At 45.0% G+C, this 23,255-nt stretch overlaps 2 protein-coding genes across 2 annotated transcripts in view; one reads left to right on the forward strand and one right to left on the reverse strand.

Annotated features, from left to right (window-relative positions):
* Nucleotides 1-1,692: 1,692 nt before the first annotated feature.
* BTBD2 (BTB domain containing 2) lies at nucleotides 1,693-15,802 on the forward strand. Its single transcript, XM_060785064.2, has 9 exons — nucleotides 1,693-2,216; nucleotides 5,326-5,445; nucleotides 9,288-9,444; nucleotides 9,789-9,894; nucleotides 10,212-10,409; nucleotides 12,988-13,180; nucleotides 13,413-13,500; nucleotides 14,287-14,433; nucleotides 15,215-15,802. The coding sequence occupies exons 1-9, from the start codon at nucleotides 1,708-1,710 to the stop codon at nucleotides 15,374-15,376; spliced, it is 1,680 nt and encodes a 559-aa protein (XP_060641047.2). The 5' UTR covers nucleotides 1,693-1,707; the 3' UTR covers nucleotides 15,377-15,802.
* A 2,254-nt stretch (nucleotides 15,803-18,056) lies between these two features.
* CSNK1G2 (casein kinase 1 gamma 2) overlaps nucleotides 18,057-23,255 on the reverse strand; it is a 36,747-nt gene continuing 31,548 nt past the window's right edge. The window contains exon 12 of the mRNA XM_060785063.2: nucleotides 18,057-20,649. Within this exon, the coding sequence (XP_060641046.1) occupies nucleotides 20,595-20,649 (55 nt within the window). The 3' untranslated portion in view covers nucleotides 18,057-20,594. The remainder of the gene's footprint in view (nucleotides 20,650-23,255) is intronic.

Below are 23,255 nucleotides of genomic sequence, written 5' to 3' on the forward strand. Positions count from 1 at the left end.
CCTTGAAGCCTTCCTAAGGTAGGCCTCCATTGTAAACCTTCCCCTAAGACAGGCCTTGGAAGCCTCCTCAGGTAGGCCACAATTTAAAGTCTCCTCGTGTAGGCCTCTATTCTAAAACTTATTATTAACTTTATTTGTACCCTGCTAGCATCTCCCGAAGGACTCGATGCAGCTTATGAAGGCCAAGGCCTCAATACACAGCATAACAATACAAAACCTAAAGCAAATTAAAAACAATTAAAACAATATTAAACAACAAAACAACAAGCAATAAACAATACACCAAAACACAATAAAACTGGGCCGGGCCAGAGTAATGGGTACAGAATTAAAAGTGCTGATGTGACAGGTGGTATATAAGGATTATTTTTTTTGTGTGTCAGGAGCAACCGCTCCTGTTGTGAGAGAATTGGCTGTCTGCAAGGACGTTGCCCAGGGGACGCCTGGATGATTTTTTTTTATATAAGGCTTATAGGGAAAGTGCAGTGTGCAGTGTGTGGCAATCTTAGTTCTAATAAAGTGCTTCTGGGACTTGGTATTGGAAATTTCCTATTCTGGGAAGGCACATCGGAACAGCCAGGTCTTCAAGTTCTTTCTAAAGATTGCCAATGTAGGAGCCTGTCTAAGATCTTTGGGGAGGGTGTTCCAGAGTCGGGGGGCCACCACAGAAAAGGCCCTGTCTCGTGACCCCCACCAAACGTGCTTGCGACTCAGGCGGGATCACGAGCAGGGCCTCTCCAGATGAATGTAGTGAACGTGTGGGTTTGTAAACGGAGATGCAGTCACGCAGGTAGGATGGTCCCAAACCGTTCAGGGCTTTGTAGATAAGCACATGCACATTTAATTGGGCTCGGAAAATAAACGGCAGCCAGTGGAGGTCCTTGAACAGGAGGGTTGACCTCTCTTTATAAGGGGTACCAGTTAACATCCTGGCCGCTGCCCGTTGGACCAGTTGAAATTTCCGGGCCGTTTTCAAGGGCAGCCCCACTTAGAGCGCATTGTTGTTCATTCATTCAGTCGTCTCCGACTCTTCGTGACCTCATGGACCAGCCCACGTCAGAGCTCCCTGTCGGCCGTCACCACTCCCAGCTCCATCAAGGTCAGTCCAGTCACTTCAAGGATGGCATCCATCCATCTTGCCCTTGGTCGGCCCCTCTTCCTTTTGCCTTCCACTTTCCCCAATCTAGAGGTGACCAAGGCATGGACCACCCCGGCCAGATCAGCCTTCGCGAAGTACGGTCGCAGTTGGCGCACAAGTCTTAATTGTGCGAAAGCCCTCCCGGCCACTGCCGACACCTGAGCTTTCAAACGTAAGTGATGAATCCAGGAGGACAACTTTCCCCTCAGATAGGCCTTGATGCCCTCCTTGGGTAGGTCTCTATTTAAAACCTTCCTATCAGGTAGGCCTCGAAGCCTTCCTAAGGTAGGCCTCCAATGTAAACCTTCCCCTCAGACAGGCCTTGGAAGCCTCCTCAGGTAGGTCACAATTCAAAGTCTCCTCAGGTAGGCCTCCATTCTAAACCTTCCCCTCAGCCAGGCCTTGAAGCCTTCCTCAAGTAGGCCTCCATCGAGAACCTTCCCTTCAGCTAGGTATGGAAGCCTTCCTCGCATAGGCCTCATTCGGCAGGCGGCCATTGCGCCTCCTTTCCCTCAGGCGGCGCCTTCCCTCCTCTCTCCCTCCATTTTCCTCCCTCCCTTCCTTCTTCCATGGGCCGCAGCGGAAGCCCGTGCTGTTTCCTCCTCCTCCCCTTCTCGGTCCCTTGGGCTCCTCCTCCTCCTCGGCGCCGAAAAATGGCGGCCGGAGCCGGGCCCCTGGAGGAAGGAGTCGGCGGCGAAGGGGGCCTGCCTTTCTCCTCCTCGGCGCCGCCTCCTCCGCCTCTCCCGCCCTGCTCCAACCTGGGCGGAGCGCCCCCTCACGCGAGGCCCGAGGCTCCGGGGCCTGGTGCTGCGCAGAACCGGGGCGGAGGCAACCCGCGCATCCAGGGGGTCGCCTCCTCCTCCTCGCCTCCTCCTCCCGCGGCCTCGGCGCCGTCGTCTTCCTCGTCGCCACCTTCCCCGCCGCCTTCCTCGCCTCCGCCCTCGGCCTACAACTGGCAGGCCACCAAGCCCACGGTCCTGGAGCGCATGGCCTTCCTCTTCAACAACGAGGTGCTCAGCGACGTCCACTTCGTAGTCGGGAAAGGACGGAGGGGCGCCCAACGCCTCCCTGCACACAGGCAAGGAAAGAAGAAGGGAGGGAGGAAGATAGGAAGGGGGAAAGAAGGAAGAAGGAAGAGGGAAGGAAAGAAGAAAGAAGGAAGGAAGATGTGTGGAAAAAAGGAAGGGAGGAAGAAGAAGGAAAGGATGAAGGAAGGAAGGAAGGAAGGAAGGAAGGAAGGGGCAGGGAGGGAAGGAAATATAGACATATATACATGTATTTGTTTATGTTGTCATGTCTGCATGTGTGCTCTGAATGAATTTGTGTGTTTTTATACATATAGACATACACACACATATCTATCTATAGATATATACACAAGTACACACATATTACACAGAGGTACACACTCACATATACTGTATACATATATAAACACACACAGATACATACACTTATGCACACACACATATACATGCATAGGTTATTGTAGGTTTTTTCAGGCTATATGATCATGTTCTAGAGGCATTCTCTCCTGATGTTTCGCCTGCATCTATGGCAGGCATCCTCAGAGGTTGTGAGGTCTGTTGGAACTAGAAAAATTGGGTTTATATTTCTGTGGAATGACCAGGGCGGGACAAAGGACTCTTGTTTGCTGGAGCCAGGTGTGAATGTTTCAACTGACCACCTTGATCAGCATTTGATGGCCTGGCAGTTTTTTTTGGTGTGGTTTGTTAGTGCCTGGGGGAATCTTTGGTTGAGAGGTGATTAGCTGTTCCTTATTGGGCCGTTTTAGGTTTTTTCGGGCTATATGGCCATGTTCTAAAGGCATTCTCTCCTGATGTTTCGCCTGCATCTATGGCAAGCATCCTCAGAGGTAGTGAGGTCTGTTGGATCTAGGAAAAAGGTTTTATATATCTGTGGAATGACCAGGGTGGGACAAAGGACTCTTGTCTGCTGGAGCCAGGTGTGAATGTTTCAACTGACCACCTTGATTAACATTTGATGGCTTGGCAGTGCCTGGGGCAATCTTTTGTTGAGAGGTGATTAGATGTCCCAGATTGTTTCCTCTCTGATGTTTTGCTGTTGTGATTTTAGAGTTTTTTAATACTGGTAGCCAGATTTTGTTCCATTTTCATGGCTTCCTCCTTTCTGTTGGAATTTTCCACATGCTTGTGGATTTCAATGGCTTCTCTGTGTAGTCTGACATGGCGGTTGTTAGAGTGGTCCAGCATTTCTGTGTTCTCAAATAATATGCTGTGTCCAGGTTGGTTCATCAGGTGCTCTGCTATGGCTAACTTCTCTGGTTGAAGTAGTCTGCAGTGTCTTTCATGTTCCTTGATTCGTGTTTGGGCAATGCTGCGTTTGGTAGTCCCTATGTAGACTTGTCCACAGGGAACCACTGACCGCATAGGGAAAGTGATGAGGAAACACAATATACAAACTATCTACAGACCCACCAAGAAAATCCAACAAATGCTACGTTCAGCAAAGGACAAGAGGGATCCTCTCCCTTCTGCAGGAGTCTACTGTATACCATGCAGCTGTGGACAAGTCTACATAGGGACCACCAAACGCAGCATCGCCCAAGCACAAATCAAGGAACATGAAAGGCACTGCAGACTACCGCCAGGCCATCAAATGCTAATCAAGGTGGTCAGTTGAAACATTCACACCTAGCTCTAGCAGACAAGAGTTCTTTGTCCCACCCTGATCATTCCACAGATATATAAACCCAATTTTCCTAGTTCCAACAGACCTCACTACCTCTGAGGATGCTTGCCATAGATGCAGGCGAAACATCAGGAGAGAATGCCTCTAGAACATAGCCATATAGCCCGGAAAAACCTACAGCAACCCAGTGATTCTAGCCATGAAAGCCTTTGAAAATACATATACATACATAAATGCACACTTATATATGTGTATTTATACACACATATATTACACATATGCAGATACACATACATAAAAAGCACATATATAAATATGTATAAATACACATATCGTACATACATAAATACAGACGCACACACACATATATATACATGCAGTTCCCAAGTTACAAAGAAGATCAGTTCTGCAGGTTTGTTCTTAAGTTGAATTTGTGTGTAAGTCAGAACAGGGACTTTTTATGTGTAACTTTAGCTAAAACAAACATTTTGTTAGCTTTGGATAGCATAAACCCCTAAGAGGTTTCCTTTGCTGTCTGTGTTCAGAATATTTCGTCGCACTTTATGCCCCTGTGGTAATGGGATTTTGACAAAGGCAGCTTGTTGTGGAAACAAGGATTGATGATAAAGCTTCAGTGGAGGCCTCTTTTCCCCATGATAATAACACTTTCAGGACTTTCTCTTCCTATCGAGGGGCAGATTTCTCCTGTTGTCTCAGTCTCTGCCTTTGTAACTTGGAATCGGATGTAAGTCAGGTGCCTGTAACTCAGAGACTGCCTGTATATATAATCACACACACACACACACATTACATACTTGTGTGTGTGCGTGTCTATGCATGTATATGTGTTTGCATGTGCCACATGGACCTGTACTTTGTGTGTGTTATTTATTTGTGGGTGTGTTATGTGTTTATGTATATTATCTGTACTGTGTATGTGTTTACATATACTCACGCACATGTTATATCATTGTGTGTGTGTCTATGCAGAAAGGTGTGCAATTCCAGGCAATGTAGGACTTGTCTAGTGTTTTTGCGGGGCCATATCTGGTCTCTTTTGGACATGTGTGTTTTAGCCTGTTGGCCATCCATTTAATGCATCATTCTATCTCTCATATGTATATGTATATATGTATAATATCTGGCTTTTGCATATGATGCTGCAGAGCCATTGGTTTGACTTTTCGCTCTGGTTTGACTTGTGGATCCACCTGCATGAATGTATTTCCCTGCCAGGCACCCGGTTGCCATAACAATTAAATCCTATCTGTTTGCTTCTGCTAAATGGAGCTTTTGTCTTGATCGGGAATGAAGCCCAAGGCCCCAAGTAAAAAGATTTGTGAGCGACATCTTCTCTTCATTCATTGCAATCCTAAGGTTTAAATGCCCAAATCTTTGTTGTCTTGTCAAGACCGTGATGTGCTTTTTGGATCGGAGGCCCCATCCATGAGGATCTTCTGCATGTCTTTGAAAAGTCCATGGCAAAAAGTCCCCCTCCTTCTTCCCCATTGCAGGTTTGTGCTGGCGGTGGGCAGTGCGGTCTTTGATGCCATGTTCAACGGAGGAATGGCCACCTCCTCCGCCGAAATAGAGCTCCCCGACGTGGAGCCAGCCGCCTTCCTGGCTTTGCTGAAGTAAGAACCAATGGTGTGTTTGGTCAGGGCTGGAGCAAGAATGGGGCAGTCACATAACAATGTGCGCTTGGATGGAGTCTTCGTTTATAGCAGGAGGCAGTTGGGCTGGATGGCCTTTGGGGGGTCCCTTCCAACTCTAGGATTCTAAGTTTCTATAGTCCTTTTTCCCCATGAGGCTGCATAGCCATTTATCGGGAGGGTTTTGATGATGTCTTCCTTAATAGGAGAATAGAGTTGGACCAGATGGCCTTTGGGGGTCCCTTCCATCTCTAGGATTCTAAAATTCCATAGCCCTCTTTCTCCATGAACCTGCTAATGTCTATGAGGCTGGATGGCTATCTGTCGGGAGGGATTGTATGGCGTATTCCTTTATGGCAATATGGGGTTGGACTGGATAGCCCTTGAGGGTCCCAACTCTAGGAGTCTATCATATTCTAGCCCTGATTCAACACAAACCTGCTAAAGTCTATGAGGCTGGAGGCCATTTGTCAGGAGGGATCACATGGCAAAATGGGGTTGGATTGGATGACCTTTGGGGTTCTCTTCCAGCTTTTTTTTTTTTTTTGGTCGTGTCAGGAGTGACTCCTGGTGTGAGAGAATTGGCCGTCTGCAAGGACGTTGCCCAGGGGACGCCTGGATGGTTTGATGTTTTTTTATCATCCTTGTGGGAGTCTTCTTTCATGTCCCCGCATGAGGAGCTGGAGCTGATAGAGGGAGCTCATCCGCCTCTCCCCGGATTTGATCCTGTGACCTGCCGGTCTTCAGTCCTGCCGGCACAGGGGTTTAACCCACTGCGCCACCGGGGGCTCCCTCTTCCAGCTATGATTCTATAACTCCTTTTCTCCATGAGGGTGGATGACCATCTGTCAGGAAGGGTTTGATTGTGCTTTTCCTGCTTGTCAGGAATGTCATTGGACTTGATAGTTTTTGGGGGTCCTTTCCAACTCTAGGATTCTATGCCATGTGATCCTATTTCTCCAAAGATCATCTTATGTCTATGAGGCTGGACAACATTCTGTATGGAGGGCTTGAGTGGTTGCTTCCTTTATGGCAGAATGAAGTTGGATTGGATGGTCTTTGGGGGTCCCTTCCAACTCTAGGATTCCATTATCCTATAGCTCTATTTCTCCATGAACCTGCTAATGTTTGCATGGCCTTTTGAGGTCACTGTCATTTTTTATAGGGCAAGCATATGGATGGCAAATGCTTTTTTATTGTTGTTTTATTGTTTTATCCCACTCCCACCCTCCCCTCCTTGTACATGCCATTTATACAGCAAACTACAGAAGTTACATTTGAAATATCAGTCTCAGTCTTAATTTTTCTACTCCGCATCTTAGCACATTCTCTAAATTATTCCTAACTGGTTTCCATGTCCTCTAGTTATTGTAACTTTTTCAATTTTATCTATATTATTCCATTTGCAATGTGTTATTTCCGCATTTAACATATTAACTATATATTATACCAATTAGTCAGTGTCCATTTTGTTTTATCTTTCCAACCTCTCACTAAAACAATCTGTGCACACGCTATTAATTGGTCAACCAATTTTTCTTTTTGTATATTCTTCACTCCTGCTATCCGTGCATATAGTACTTTTCTATTAACTATTACTATTTGTAAATGTAACATTCTATTGATTTCTCCTTCAATCATGCTCCAGTATTCTTGCACTCGATCACATTCCCATATCATATGACTAAAATACCCCTCTTTGTTTGCAACCATGCCAACACCTGTCCTTTAGCCTTGGTAAAAAATGTGAAAGTTGCGCAAGAGTTCTGTACCATTTTTGTAACGTTTTCCTTCTTGCTTCCCTTAATACATTGTACTTTTCTTTTGCTATATTACTTATTTCCTTTTGGATGTATTCCCTCTCAATTTCCATGTCCATTCTCCATGTTTGGAATTTTTTTTACTGTTACGATTTCTTCGTACAGATCTCCTGCCACTTTGTCTCCTCTCTCAAACATTTCCTAAACACCTTCTCAAATGGACTATCCTGTTTTCTAATTTTTCCCTCCGTCTAAAAATTTCCTGTCTTATAGACCAGCTTTGAATTCAGTTCCCTGAATCTATCCAATTCTGAATTTCTTTTTGTTCTACAGGGTTTCCATCCTCTGTATACAAATCCTCCACTAAATCTTTTCCCCCTACTTTCAATTAATCTCAATGTTCTGCCTATAATTTCATAATTATTATAATTAATTTGCTATATAGTTGGCATCTTATTCTCATTGCCTTGATTTAACTTCTTCTTTCTTTTCCCCCACATTATTACTGTTCCTTTAAAGCAGCATTTCTCAACCTGGGGGTAAGGACCTCTGGGGTGGGGGGTCACGAGGGGGTGTCAGAGAGATCGCTAAAGACCATCAGAAAACACAGTATTTTCTGTTGGTCGTGGGAGTTCTGTGTGGAAAGTTTGGCCCAATTCTATCGTTGGTGGGATTCAGAATGCTCTTTGATTGTAGGCAAACTATAAATCCCAGCAACTACAACTCCCAAATGTCAAGAACTATGTTCCCCAAACTCCACCAGTGTTTACATTTGGGCATATTGATATTCATGCCAAGTTTGGTCCACACTGCTCTCTGGATGTAGGTGAACTACAACTCCAAAACTCAAGGCCAGTGCCCACCAAACCCGTTCAGTATTGTCTGTTGGTCATGGGTGTTCTGTGTGCCAAGTTTGGTTCAGTTCTGTTGTTGGTGGAGAATGCTCTTTGATTATAGGTGAACTATAAATCTCAACAACTACAACTCCCAAATGACAAAATTAATCCCATCACCCCAACCCCACCAGTATTCAAATTTGGGCGTATTGGGTATTTGTGCCAAATTATGTCCAGTGAATGAAAATACATCCTGCATATCAGATATTTACATTACGATTCATAACAGTAGCAAAATGACAGTTTTGAAGTAGCAACGAAAATAATTTTATGGTCGGGGGTCACCACAACATGAGGAACTGCATTAAGGGGTTGCGGCATGAGGAAGGTGGAGAAACACTGCTTTAAAGGCTTCCTTAAATTCTGTTTCCTCTCTCCTCTTCCATTCCCTGAATATTATTTCTTTTCCTTTAATCTTATTTATTATCTTCTCCATATTTACTCATTTTTCCATATACTGTATTTCCAACAGTCTTTGGATTTGAAACACATCGTGATAGACTTCTAAACTTGGAACCCTCCAGCCTCCCTCTTCCTTTTTTTGCATTTCACCATTTGTCCCTTATTCTGGGTCTTTTTCCTCCGACTGCCCATTTTCTTATTCTTCTGCCCCATGTCTTTAACGTCTTCATCTCTACTGTATTTGGTAATGGTTGGAATAAATATAATAATTTTGGTATTATAAACATTTTCAATGCCCTTATTCTGTCCACTCATGTTAATGTTTTCCCTTCCCAGTTCTTAAGTTGTTCTCTCTTACTTTCCATGTTGTTTGTAATTCCCCTTAACTATATATACCCTTTGGATTTTTATGTATCCATACTCGTAAATATTTTAACTTCTTTGATCCTAATTTTAATCCTGATATTTTCCTAATCTCCAGTTGTTCCTTTGGTGGGGTGTTAAGACATAGTATCTCTGATTTTTTGATGTTAATGAATAATCCTGATATATTCTTAAACTATTCCAATTTTTTAATCATATCTTTTATCATGATTATGGATGGCAAATGAATCCCAGGTTTGAGACTACTGCCTTCCTCAGTTATTCAGAGCATTTTAAGATTGGAAGGGATCCCCAATGATGGGGAGTCAGGCAGCAAAGAGAAGAGAAAAACAGCTGAGGGGACTGGGCATCAGGAAGCAAAGCTCCCACTTCTTGTCTCCAGGTTTCTATATTCCGATGAAGTCCAGATCGGCCCCGAGACTGTCATGACGACGCTTTACACGGCAAAGAAGTACGCAGTGCCGGCCCTGGAAGCTCACTGCGTGGAGTTCCTGAAGAAGAACCTGCGGGCAGACAATGCCTTCATGCTTCTGACGCAGGTAGCCTATTCTTTCCATAGGGGGGCTCTGGTAGACATTCTGGGCCCATCTATTGAACCATCCATTGCTTGGAAATATTCCGTAAATAGATTTGTGTGTAATTGCATAGTTTCTCACCATGGAATGCACCAGGGACATAATTTGTTTGTGTATATTTACATAGTACCTGAGATCTACCACTAGAGGGAGTTGTTTTCTAACCATGGAACATATCAGGGATATTGCACCTTATTTGCTGAAGCTGCTGAAGGCTTCTGTATTTTAGGGTGTTTTTGTAAAAAAAAATTACATAATTGCTCATACCAGAATTCATTTTTCCGGCTGATGGATGTCTTCTGTTTTAGGCCAGGCTCTTTGATGAGCCCCAGTTGGCAAGCCTTTGCCTGGAGAACATAGATAAGAACACGTCGGATGCCATCAACGCCGAAGGCTTCACTGACATTGACCTGGGTGAGCATTCTCCACTCTCCAACTCTGGGAATCTAGGATTCTGTGACCCTGTTTCTTTCTGTTGATGTCTATGGGACTGGATGGCCATCTTTCAGGAGGAATTAGATTGTGTTTGTTTATAGCAGAATGGGGTTGGCCCTTGGGATCCCTTCCTACTATGAGGCTTTGATCTGACAGCCCTGATTATCTCTATGAACCTGCTGATGTCTATGAAGCTAGATGGCCACCTACTGGGAGAATTTTGATTGTGCTTCTCTTGGATTTTGATTGTGCTGCTTCTCTCCCGATGGTCTCTTCTATGGCTTTCCCTGCGGCAGAGACGCTAGTGGCAGTGCTGGAGCGGGACACGCTGGGAATCCGTGAGGTGCGCCTCTTCAATGCTGCAGTCCGGTGGTCGGCGGCTGAGTGCCAGCGCCAGCAACTGCAGGTGGTTCCTGAGAACAAGCGCCAGGCCCTCGGCAAGGCCCTAGCCCTCATCCGCTTCCCCCTCATGACCATTGAGGAGTTTGCCGCTGGTAAGCCTGGAAAGGCGGGGGAGAGGGGATGGCTATTATGGGATGGCCATGTCACCCTCTAGTGGCTGGGCAAAGTATGGTGCCAGTGGATTGTGTGCTGCTTCATAGTGAATCCTGGTGACTGGAATAATGATGATTTATTTCTTTGTCGTGTCAGGGCAACCAGTCAATTATATTACATTTCTAACAGAACAAAGTAAACAAACAGACAAAATACAAAATTTGTGAGTTTGGTAGTTGATTAAATGTCCTTTGACCAGTATCTGGCCACTTGGAGTGCCTCTGGTGTTGCTGCAAGAAGGTCCTCCATTGTGCATGTGGCAGGGCTCAGGTTGCATTGCAGCAGGTGGTCAGTGGTTTGTTCTTCTCCACACTCGCATGTCGAGGATTCCACTTTGTAGCCCCATTTCTGAAGGTTGGCTTTGCATCTCATGGTGCCAAAGCACAGTCGGTTCAGCGCCTTCCAAGTCGCCCAGTTTTCTGTGTGCCCAGGAGGGAGTCTCTCATTTGGTATCAGCCATTGGTTGAGGTTCTGGGTTTGAGCCTGCCACTTTTGGACTCTCGCTTGCTGAGGTGTTCCAGCGAGTGTCTCTGTAGATGTTAGAAAACTCTTTCTAGATGATGATGATGATGATGATGGAAGGATTAGCAGCTTTGAGCTAAGGGCAGCCTTCCTAATGAATAGAATTATGCGCTTGCCATACTCCCCTCTAGTGGCCAAATGAGGTATAGTACTAAGGGACTCTGTGCTTTGTAGTCACACCTAGTGGTTGGAATTATTATTGATGATGATGATGATGAAAGGTTTGAGCACAGAGAGCCTCCATGGCCAACTCAACATTCTGGTGCAGTTTGGGGGAGGACGGACTACAGATGATGGGACTTGCAGTACTTTCACTCACTTTCTGAGACCACTGCGACCCTCACCCAATTACCGATACAGACCAAACTTGGCACACAGAGCCCCCATGACCCACTCTACATCCTGGTGCTGTTTGGAGGAGGATGGGCCATGAATGATGGGACTCACAGTATCTTCACTCACTTCCTGAGACCTTCATCCAATGACTGATCAAGACCAAACTTTGAACACACAGTCCCCCTGATCGACTCTACATCTTGGTGCAGTTTGGAGGAGGATGGACCATGGAGGAACCCACCCAACATTGAATGTAGATTAAACTTGGAACACAGGCAAACAATGCCTTTCTCAAATAACCCGTGCACCGCTGGGTCCCCAAGCTAGTAATAATAGTAACAATAATAATAATGGAAGATTTGAGTCAGTGACAGCCCTCCTAATGAGTTGGATTATGTCCTTGCTGTGGTATAGCAGTAAGGGACTGCGTGGTTCATAGTATCCCATAGTGGATGGAATGATGATGGTAGCCCTCCTAATGAATAGGATTATACGCTTGCCATACCTCCCTCTAGTGGCCAGAGGGATATAGTGCCTTGGAACTGTGTTCTACTCTACAGTGACCCCTTGTAAAGTGGTTCTCAGCCTTCCTAATGCCGTGACCCCTTAATACAGTCCCTCATGTTGTGGTGACCCCTAACCATAACATTGTTTTTGTTGCTACTTCATAACAGTCATTTTACTACTGTTATAAATCATAATGCAAGATGTGTTTTCATTCACTGGACCAAACTGGGCACAAATACCCAATGCACCTACATGTAAATGCTAGTGGGGTTGGGGGAGGATTGATTTTGTAATTTGGGAGTTGTAGTTGCTGGGATTTATAGTTAACCTATAATCAAAGAGCATTCTGAACTCGACTAGCGATTGATTTGAACCTAATTTGCCACACAGAACTCCCATGACCAACGGAAAACACTGGAAGGGTTTGGTGGGTATTGACCTTGAGTTTGGGAGTTGTAGTTCACCTATATCCAGAGAGCACTGTGGACTCATGCAATGGTGGATCTGGACCAAACTTGGCACAAATACTCAATATGCGCAAATGTGAACACTGGTGGAGCGTGGGGAAAATTGACCTTGACTTTTGGGAGTTGTAGTTGCTGGGATTTATAGTTCATTACAATCAAAGAACATTCTGAACTCCACCAACGATAAAATTGGCTCAAACTTCCTATATGGAATCCCCATGACCATCAGAAAATACTGTGTTTTCTGATGGTCTTTGGTGATCCCTCTGACACCCCTTCGTGACCCCCTCAGGGGTCCCGACCCCCAGGTTGAGAAACACTGCCCTAGAAGCTGGAATAATAATGATGGTGGTGATGGAAATATTGGGAGGTTTGAGCCAGTCAGCCCTCCTAATGAATAGGATTATACACTTGTCATTCCCCCCTCTAGTGGCCAGATGAGTGATAGCACTAAGGGACTGTGCTTCATAGTGATTCTTAGTGGCTGAAATAATAATAATAGTAATGGAAGGATTGAGCCAATGGCAGCCCTCCTAATTAATAGAATTATGCACTTGCTGTACCCCCTCTAGTGGCTAGATGAGTGATAGCACCAAGGAACTGTGTTGCGGCAGGTAACAAGATTTATACAATATAGATTAGGACTCAATGGGACTTCTATCCAACCGAGTGTTCCGTCCTCCAGGTCCGGCCCAATCAGGGATCCTGACAGACCGGGAGGTGGTCAGCCTCTTCCTCCACTTCACCGTCAACCCCAAGCCCCGGGTGGAGTTCATCGACCGGCCCCGGTGCTGCCTGCGGGGCAAGGAATGCAGCATCAACCGCTTCCAGCAAGTGGAGAGCCGCTGGGGCTACAGTGGGACCAGTGACCGCATCCGGTGGGCCTTTCTCCCCCAGCAAGGTTATAGGGCTTCCTGGGTTGGGGAAGGAGGAGATGGGGATATTGAGATGAAGGAAGAGAAAAGGCAGATGGAGGTATAGCGATGGGAAGGAAGAGGGAGAAAGATTGATATAAATCTCCCTAGAGGTTGAGAGAGTGTGACCTTGCCAAGGAATTTTCTAGGGGCATTTATTTATCTTTGTCTTCTCCTCCCTTCTTCCTGGCCACAGGTTCTCCGTCAACAAGAGGATCTTTATTGTTGGGTTCGGCTTGTACGGTTCCATCCATGGCCCAACGGATTACCAAGTCAACATACAGGTATCAGGCACTCTTTCTTTGGTGAAGGGTATCGTGGGACGTGAATAGAAAACTTCTTTTGTTTTGGAGACACTGGGAAAATAATAATGATAACAACAACAATAATATAACCTGGGGATATTATAATATTAATAATACCTTAGGAGTTTCTAAGAACAATAAAATAAAAATAAACTCAGGGCTTTTCTATTAGTATTCCTGGGGCAATAATAATAATAATAATAATAATAATAATAATAATAATAATAATGGTAATCGACACACTAGGTGCTATGCCAAAAGATTTCAGCCGGCATTTGGAAACAATAAACATTGACAAAATCATGATCTGTCAACTGCAGGAGGCCACCTTACTTGGATCTGCACACATCATTTGAAAATACATCATAGAGTCGTAGACGCTTGGGAAGTGTTCGACTTGGGATTTTGTGATATAAAATCCAGCATATAGATCTTGTTTGCTGTGACATACTGTTTTTGTGTCAATAAATAATAATAATAATAATAATAATAATAATAATAATAATAATGTAATAAATCATGATCATCATTCCAGGGCTTATCTAAGTAATGTGAACAGGAAGTTGCTATGTATGGAGCAGTCCCTTATCTCATGCTTGAGATTGGAAGTATTTTGAAAATATCTGTATTTTCATATAGGTACTTAACGAGGTATTCCAGAGAGGAAATTCACAGATGCTTCATGAATATTATTATTACTACTGCTATTACTATAAAGCTTTTCTATTAGTATTATTATTTTCATCATGCCCTCCCTCCCTCCAGATCATCCACACAGACAGCAACACGGTCCTAGGGCAGAACGACACAGGTTTCAGCTGCGACGGCTCCTCCAACACATTCCGGGTCATGTTCAAGGAGCCTGTGGAGATCCTGCCCACTGTCAGCTACACAGCCTGCGCCACTTTGAAGGTGAAAGGAGGGTCCAGGAGGGAATCGTAGGCTTCTAGAATCAGGAGGGTCCCTCAAAGGCCATCCAGTCCAACCCCATTCCACCACAACACCGTCAAAACCCTCCCGACAGATAGACATCCAGCCTCATTGACATTAGATGGCCCAAATAGGGCTATAGGATTCTAGAATCCTAGAGTTGGGATCAGTCCAGGCCGTAAAGGAAGACACCATTAACTCCCCCCCCCCCCCCCCCAGGCCGGCTGACGACTATCCACATTAGCAGGGCTGTAGGATCATATACTGTTGGACTTGAGAGAAACTCCAAAGGGCCCTCCGCATTCTGCCATAAAGGAAGGCACCATCAAAGCCCTCCCAACAGAGGGCCATATGGCTTCATAGGCATTAGATGGTTAATGGAGAAAAATAGGGACCCCTCAAAGGCCATCCAGTCTACTCCCATCCCGCCATGACACACTCAAAACTTTCCCGGCAAATGGCCAACCAGCCTTATAGAGATGGAGAAATAGAGCTATAGGTGCCTAGAGTTGGAAGAGGCCCCCAAAGGCCACCCAGTTAAGCCTCTTCTGCCAGGCAGGAAGACACCATGAAAGCCCTCCCAAGAGATAGCCATCCAGCCCATTGCAGGAGGCTTCACCAGACTCAATGAGACAGTTGCAGATTGCACTGCTGAACAACTTTGTCTGCCAGGAAGTTCTTTAGTTCTATGGATGAATCGCATTGGCCTTTGGTGCTGCTGCGTCGCACTGTTGACTCGCCTGTCTCTCTTTCTCCGCCGCAGGGCCCTGACTCCCATTACGGCACCAAAGGCCTCCGCAAAGTGATCCATGAGTCGCCGGCGACAGGAGGCAAGACCTGCTTCACCTTCTGCTACGCCGCTGGCAATAACAACGGCACTTCGGTGGAGGACGGCCAGATCCCGGAGGTCATCTTCTACACATAGATCCTTGGGAGGGAGGGGATACAGTAGCCCTCTCCCTTTGCCCTGAGTGCCGCTGCTTCTCTGCGCTCAGCCTGCAGGGGGCGCCAGAGAGGGTGCTTCCCGACTGCAGGAAGCGCCGACTACGGAGGCCTGAAGGGGTCAGTCTTTCCCAAGGCTTTTGCCTCCCTTTCGAAGGCCCTGCCTGCTGCCTTCTCCCTTGGAAGACAATCGGTTCTGGGCCTCGCAGGGTTCTCCCAGACCCTCAAAACACTGGGCTCTCAGTACCGTTCTGCTGCTGCTAACAAATAATAATAATAATAGTGCAACGTAACAATGCATTTTCCTCGTTATGTTTATTCCCCCCCCCCTTCACTCCTACATTGTTGATTGTTAGGTGGGTTGTTTTGTTTTGTTTCAATCTATGAATAAATCCCCTGGGCTTCCAAAGTGGCAAAGCGTTGTTTTTTTTGTCCGGAGTTCTGAATGGAAGGCAAGCTGCACGAATCTAATTGGCTACCTCAATCTAAGGAAGAACTTCCTAGCAGTGTTCTGGGGAGGTTTTGAAGCGGTGGCTGGAGGGCTCTCTGTCAGGAGGGATTGGATGGTGCCTTCTTCCCCCTTTTTCCCTACATTCCTACCTTTCCCCCTTTCTTTTCTGTATTCTTTTCCCTACCTGTCTTCCTTTCTCCCTCCTTTCTTGCTTTTCTTCCTGTTTTCCTACTTTCTTTTCTATCCTTCCCCGTTTTTCTCTTTCCCTACCTACCTTGCTATCTCCCATCCTATATACCTCGCTCTTTCCTTTTTCCTACCTCCTTTCATCCCATTTGCCCTCCTTCATTTTCCTCTTTATTCTTCCTCCCTTTCTTCATTTTCACCCTCCTTTTCCTTCTCGTTTCCTACCTTCCTTCTACCCTTTCTATCCTCTCCATTTCTTCCTTTTCCTACCCTTCTTTTTCTCCCTGTATTCCTCTCCTTCCCATTCTTCCACATTTCCCATCATTTCTTCTCCCTCCTTTCTCCCTTTTTTACCTCCCCTTTTCTTTCCTTTCTTTATCCCTTACTTGGCTGGTTGCATACTGCAAGTCACTTCTGGTGTGAGAGAATCAGCCATCTATGGAGAGGCTGCCCAGGGGAAACCTCACCCTAGGGACCACTTCACCTGCTTCATAGGAAATCTGCTACAAAACAGGAGCTTTTTTGTTGAGTTCCAGGGCCAGAGAAGCAGATGGTGAAAATAGAAGAATGGCCTGTCTCAAGGGAGCGTGCTTGCTCCATCCATGTTCAACATTTACACAAATGATCAGCCACTGCCAGAAGGGACAGAGAGTTTCATCTATGCTAACGATCATGCCATCATCGCCCAAGCAAGGAGCTTTGAAATAGTTGAATAGCAGCTCTTTGAAGCTTTATGTGCTCTTACTGCTTGTTACAGGGAAAACCAGCCGATTCCTAATCCATCTAAAACTCAGATGTGTGCTTTTCACCTTAAGAACAGACAAGCATCTTGAGCTCTTGAGGATTACCTGGGAAGGAATCCCACTGCAGCACTGCAGCACACCAAAATGCCTGGGAGTTACTCTGGATCGTGCTCTGACTTATAAGAAGCACTGCTTGACTATCAAGCAAAAAGTGAGTGCTAGAAACAATATCATACCAAAGCAGACAGGCACGACCTGGGGATCACAACCAGACACAGTGAAAACATCTCCCCTTGCACTTTGCTGCTGAATATGCATGCCCAGTGTGGAATACATCTCACCACGTTAAAACAGTGGATGTGGCTCTTAATGAGACATGCTGCATTATCACAAGATGTCTGCACCCTACACCACTGGAGAAATTAAACTGTTTAGCCTGTATTGCACCACCTGATATGCGCAAGCAGCCAATAATGAAAGGACCAAGGCAGTGACATCTCCGGCCCATCCTCTGTTTGGGTATCAGCCAGCATGCCAATGCCTTAAATCAAGAAATAGTTTTCTTAGATCTACAGAGATACTCACAGGGACACCTCAGCAAATGTGAATACAAAATTGGCAGGCTAAAACCCAGAACCTCAATCAGTGGCTGAGACTGGATGAGAAACTCCTTCCCGGGTACACAGAAGACTGGGCGACTTGGAAGGTACTAAATAGACTGCACTCTGGCACCACAAGGTGCAAAGCTAACCTTAAGAAATGGGGCTACAAAGTGGAGTCCAAAATATGCAAGTGTGGAGGAGAGCAAACCTCAAACCACTTACTACAATGCAGCCTGAGCCCTGCCACATGCACAATGGAGGACCTTACAGCGACACTAGAGGCACTCCCAAATGCCCAGCTTCTGGCCAAAGGACATTTTGTATAATGCCACGTTTTTAACTTTGTGTTTTTAAATACATTATAGCTGTAGCCCTCAATTCGCTTCTGACATAAATTCTCTTTTCCTTCCTCCCTTCTCTTCCTTCCTTTTTCTACCTCCCTGTGTCCTTTTTCTTTCCTCCCTCCCTCCCTTTCTTTCCTTCCTTCGCCTTCCTTCAATCGATCACAGCTTGTGTTATTATGAGAAGCCAAAAAAATTATTTTCTCAACCTCCTTTTTCCTTTGGATTCAATCGACAGAGAAGGAGCTGAGGGCGGCTGCGGACTCTCGTTTGTTTGTTTTTCCCTAGTTAACCCCTCCCAAAAGAAAACACACAACAAAACATCCTTGGCAGGAAGAAATCATTTTCAAGTTTTTTTTGTTTAATTTTGGGTTGTTTTTTTTTCTCTCTCCTCCTTTTTTTTCCTTTTTTAAAAAAGCCCCTAATGTCTATGGCTTCGAGGAAACACGGTTGCCGTTACCTTTTGTTTTGTTTCTTTAAAGCAGTAACTAAACTCACAACAGCCTCTTTCTCACCTGCCTTTTGGAGCACAAACTTTAACCTCTTCAAAGAAGAAAAAAACACAACAATATTAGCAATGTTTTTGTTTGGATGCAAGCGCCGACCTGTCGCTTTATATAGAGGGGGAAAAAACCTTGCAAAAGGGACCGGAGCTCGGTTTCCTCTGCATTGAGGCTGCATATAATGCAATTTATTCCAATCCTGTTTGCAGCATTTGGGAAAGAAGCTCCTGAGTCGGAAGTCGCCCAAAGTGAGGATTCAGCCTTTCTTCCCTTCCCTTCTTTCTCTCGGTTCTCAAGAGGCACAACTGTTTGCAGAACAAATGGATTTAAGACCAACAGAGTGATCCTTTTGAGCCCCTTCTTTTCTTTAATAATAGGGTTTGAACGCACCTGCTCCTTAAGGGCGAATGGAGCAACTCACATTCGGCCTTTATATCTATATATATATATCTATATCCCTTTGTATAAAAATATATATATTTCTCTATAAAGAAGCTCTTCGGAAGCAGCTGGCATCCATCGTCCTGCCTTTTTAAGAAGGCTTTTCTGGGGCTTAAAGGAAAAGGGCAGGAAATGAATGACGAGCGAAGGGTCTCTTCTATACTATTATGATTATTAATATATTTATGCTTCCAAGGTTCCTCCCAGTGCTTCTGTCCTTCACTCCGTCCTATATATTCCTTTGTAAGTTGAAAGCCCCACACCCTTCATCCAAGAAAAAGGAGGGAAGGAAAGAAGAGAAAGGAGAAGGAAGAGGGGAAAGGCAGAAAGTGAAAGAAGGGAAGAGCAAAGGAGGAAAGGCATGTAGGAAGGATGGGAGAGGAAGGAAGTGACGAAGGGAACAAGGGGGAATGGAGGAAGGGAAAGGTGATGGAGAGAAGAAAGAAAAAGAAGATACATAAAGGAAGGGAGGGAAAGGTAGAGAAAGAAGGAAAGGCATGAAGAAAAGATGGGAGAGGAAGGAAGCGATGAAGGGAGAAGGAAGGGAAAAGGGATGGAGGGAAGAAAGAAAAAGAGAAGAGACAGAATGGAAAGGGAAATGTATAAAAGAAGGGAAGGGAAGAAAGAAAAAAGGGAAGAGAATGGAAGGTATAAGGAAGAGGGAAAAGAAACAAAGGGAAGAGGAAAAGAAGCGAGAGGAAGGAACAGGAGGAAGAAAAAGTACAAGGGGAAAGAAGGAAGAGAAAGGAAAGGAGGAAAAGTATGAGGGAAAAGAAAAGGGGAAAAGGCATGTTGGAAGGATAGAAAAAGGAAAGGAAGAGAAAGTTGGGAAAGGGCAGGAGGGAGAAGAAAAAGAACAAAGGGAAGGAAGGAAAACAGGAAAATGTATTGCGGGGAGGAAAGAAAGAAGGGAAGAAAGAAATGAGAATGCAAAGGTAGGATAGAAAGGAAGAAAGCAAAGAAGGAGATGTGCGAGGGAAAGGGAGAGGAAAGAAGGGAAAACCAAGGACAAAGATGAAAGAAGAAGGGAAAGAGAAGGACGGAAGGGATGGATGGAGAGAGAAGGGAAAGGAAGGGAAAAGGGATGAGGGGAGGAAGGAATAGGAAAGGAAGAGGGGAAAGTATGGAAGAAAGAGAAGTAAAGAGGAAGGAAGGGAGGAAAGGATGAAAGAAAAAGGAGAGAAGGTCCTCGTTTTGGTCGGCAGCCGGTTCCTGAGATTGTAGGCTTTTTCCTTCTCACCTTCAGGTCGGTCTCAATTTATCCTCGTTGTTTGACACACGAAAATAAAAGTATCTAATAAAAAGAACGGGGACGATTTCGTGACACACCGGCATTTGCATGTATTGCGACCCAAAAGTGCACTGATCAACCCGGGGGGAGGGCAGTGCCGTGTCCTCCCAAACGAGACAGGAAACTCCCGTTTAGAAAAATAATCCTCCTCCTCCGTCTGCAGCCATTGCGACTCCCCCGGAAAAGAAGCGGACATTAAAAAAAATTAACTTAAAAGAGACACAGAAGCCAAAGGGGAAATAAGGGGGGAAAGGGCGAAAATAATTATCCTGTTCCTTCGCATCGCCTGCTTCTTCATTTTCTTCTGTAAACGCTTTGATTCCCGAAACGGAGAAGAGGAGACTGAAAAGATTTGGAGAATGGCTGCATTTCTGCAGCGGGGGGCTGCTTCCTCCTTGCCACGAAGGGAGGCACAGACGTCCCAGGTGCGTCCCCCCCACACAGGGCGGGCCCCACGGAGGTCTCTCGACGGAGTCCAAGCGGCTTCAGCCTGCTTCGGGGAGGGGGGGGGAAGGGGGGCCCAGAAGCGTTTGTGTGTGTGTTTGCGCCCCCCCACACCCCAGTTTGGAGCATCGAGACCTATCATCCACAGGGGGGCCGACGAGAAGGCTGCCCCCAAACGTCCCAAGGGGGGAACGCGGCCTCACTTGTGGCGCTGGCTGGTTTTCCTCTTCCTCCTCTTGAAGAAACAGCAGCACCTAGTGGGGAAAGCGAGAATTGCAGGTGACGATGGCACTGCGTCAGTCTGAGTAATATTAATACAGTAGAGTTGTTTATCCGGCATAAACGGACCAGCAGAATGTCGGATAAATGAAAATGTCAGATAATACAGAGTCTCCTATTGTTACTTGTCCGATGTGGCACTAAACACCTAGAATACTAACAACAGGGATTCAAAGGGTTCAGGCAAGGCAATGCCTCGGGGCTAAAGCGGACCAGCAGAAAGTGCCCGGATGTGGAAGAGGAGTGTGGAAATCACAGAGGGAAGGAGGGAGGACACTTCCGCTTCCAATCCTTTCTCTTTTCCCCCTTGCCTTATCACTTATTGGGAATGGAGAGAGAGTTGGGGAGCACTGCTTTAATTGAAGGGGAAATGCTGGAGGAAAAGGGGGGGCGCGTCGATAAGAGTGTTGGATAAGACGGAAAGTTGGATAAGCGAAGGTTGGATAAGCAAGACTCTACTGTAATAATAATAATAATAATAATAATAACAATAATGTTCAACGGAGAAAAAGTTGCGGGCCTGAAAATAGCTGTTCTTTTATGATTTTGGGGTGCTGAAAACGAAAATGACATTTAAAAATGTATATTGGCTCTAGTTTTTATGATATAAGCAATCACGTGATCACGCATGGTTGAAAAAATGCATGTTGCGACTTACACTATGGAAGATTCTAGAATACTCTAGAAAGTTTGATGACGCAGTATTAGTGCCGTGTGCAAAAGCCAGAAAGCCCTATATAAGGCCAGACTTTTGAACGGTGAGGGTCAGTCAGTTGAAGACTGAGACAGTATTGTTAAACATCGTTTTACATTGTTCTTTTTACTGTAGTTATGCCTCGCACGTGTGTAAATAAAGCACTATGGAAAAAAGATATCAAGGCAAATGGACTCCGTTAATGCTGTCAGACTACTGCTGGAGCATTGTAAGAGACAATCCTTTCCTTGAATACAAAAGAAAAGTCAAGAGAAGCAAACAGGATATAAACTAAAGTCACGATTAAAGCGACATTTAAACTTTCAGACTTTTCAACTGCATTAGGCTTACTAATATAGTTTCTTGCTGCACAAACATAAACAATAGACTAATTAAATAAATATTTCTCATATATAAACTATTGGCAATATAATTTGACTAAAATTTAGTAAATATTCACGGTTTATATACATGCAGTAAGGTTAGGCGCATTATCATAATATTAACGAATTACCTATTGTGGAGAAAACTGAAATAGCTGTTGCATAAAAACCAGAGCCAATTAACACATTTAATTATTATATTTGAATTCAGCATGTTAAATTTATTAAGAAACGGCACATTTCGTTTCCGTAACTGAGAAAATTGAAAATTTGTAGAACAGTGTAGTATGAGGATTTAAAGATCGAACTGCAAAGACTCTGGCACAAACCAGTAAAGATGGTCCTAGTGGTGATCAGCACACTGGGTGCAGTGCCTAAAGACCTTGGCCTGCACTTAAACACAATCAGAGCTGACAAGATTACCATCTGCCAGCTGCAAAAGGCCACCCTACTGGGATCTGCATTATTCGCCGATACATCACACAGTCCCAGACACTTGAGAAGTGTCTGACTTGTGATCCAATATAACAGCCAGCAGAGTGATCTTGTCTGCTGTGGACTCATTTTGTTATGTTTCAAATAAATAACAACAACAATAATAATAGTTTACTTGTAACCCGCCCTCTCTCTCCAAGGGGACTCAGGGCCGTTTACAGACAAAAGTAACAAAGTGGCAAACGTTCATTGCCAAAAGGAACAAACAACAACAATAAATCAACTGGAGCGGCCCACAGCCCTTGCATTTGACACGTGCATTACTTAGTTGGCGGGGCCACAACTTCATTTTGATACAGCTTTATGCCTCTGCCACCAACCTCACCATTTTGTCACTGCTGGATGGATGGATGGATGATTAGAAGGATATATAGATAGATGGATGGGTGGATGGATGGTTATATGGATGTGTGGGGAGATGATTAGAACGATATATGGATGGATGCATAGATATAATGGGGCCTCAGTAGCACAGCAGGTTAAACCACTAAGCTACAGAATTTGCTGACTGGAAGGTCGGCGGTTTGAATCTGTGGAACGGGATGAGCTCCCATTGTTAGCTCCAGCTTCTGCCAACCTAGCAGTTTAAAAACATGTGAGTAGATCGATAGGTACCGCTTCTGTGGGAAGGTAATGGCACTCCATTTAGTCATGTCATCCACATGACCTTGGAGGTGTCTACAGACAATGTCAGCTTTTCGGCTTAGAAATGGAGATGAGCGACACTCCCCAGAATTCAACTTGACTAGACTTAATGACAAGGGGAAACCTTTACCGTTACCTTTAGGATAGATATATGGACAGATGGATAGATAGTTGAGTGGATGGGTAGATGGACGGATATATAGATGGACGGATATATTGGATAACAATATGGATGAATGGGTGGATGATTAGAAAGATATATGGATGGATGATTTTATGGGAAGGGTTTGTGGGTGGATAGAAGGATTAATTATTAGATGGATATATAATTGGATGGATGCATGGGTCGAGCTTTAGCACAGCA

This window comes from Anolis sagrei, chromosome X, assembly GCF_037176765.1.
Source record: "Anolis sagrei isolate rAnoSag1 chromosome X, rAnoSag1.mat, whole genome shotgun sequence".
Lineage (NCBI taxonomy): Eukaryota > Metazoa > Chordata > Lepidosauria > Squamata > Dactyloidae > Anolis > Anolis sagrei.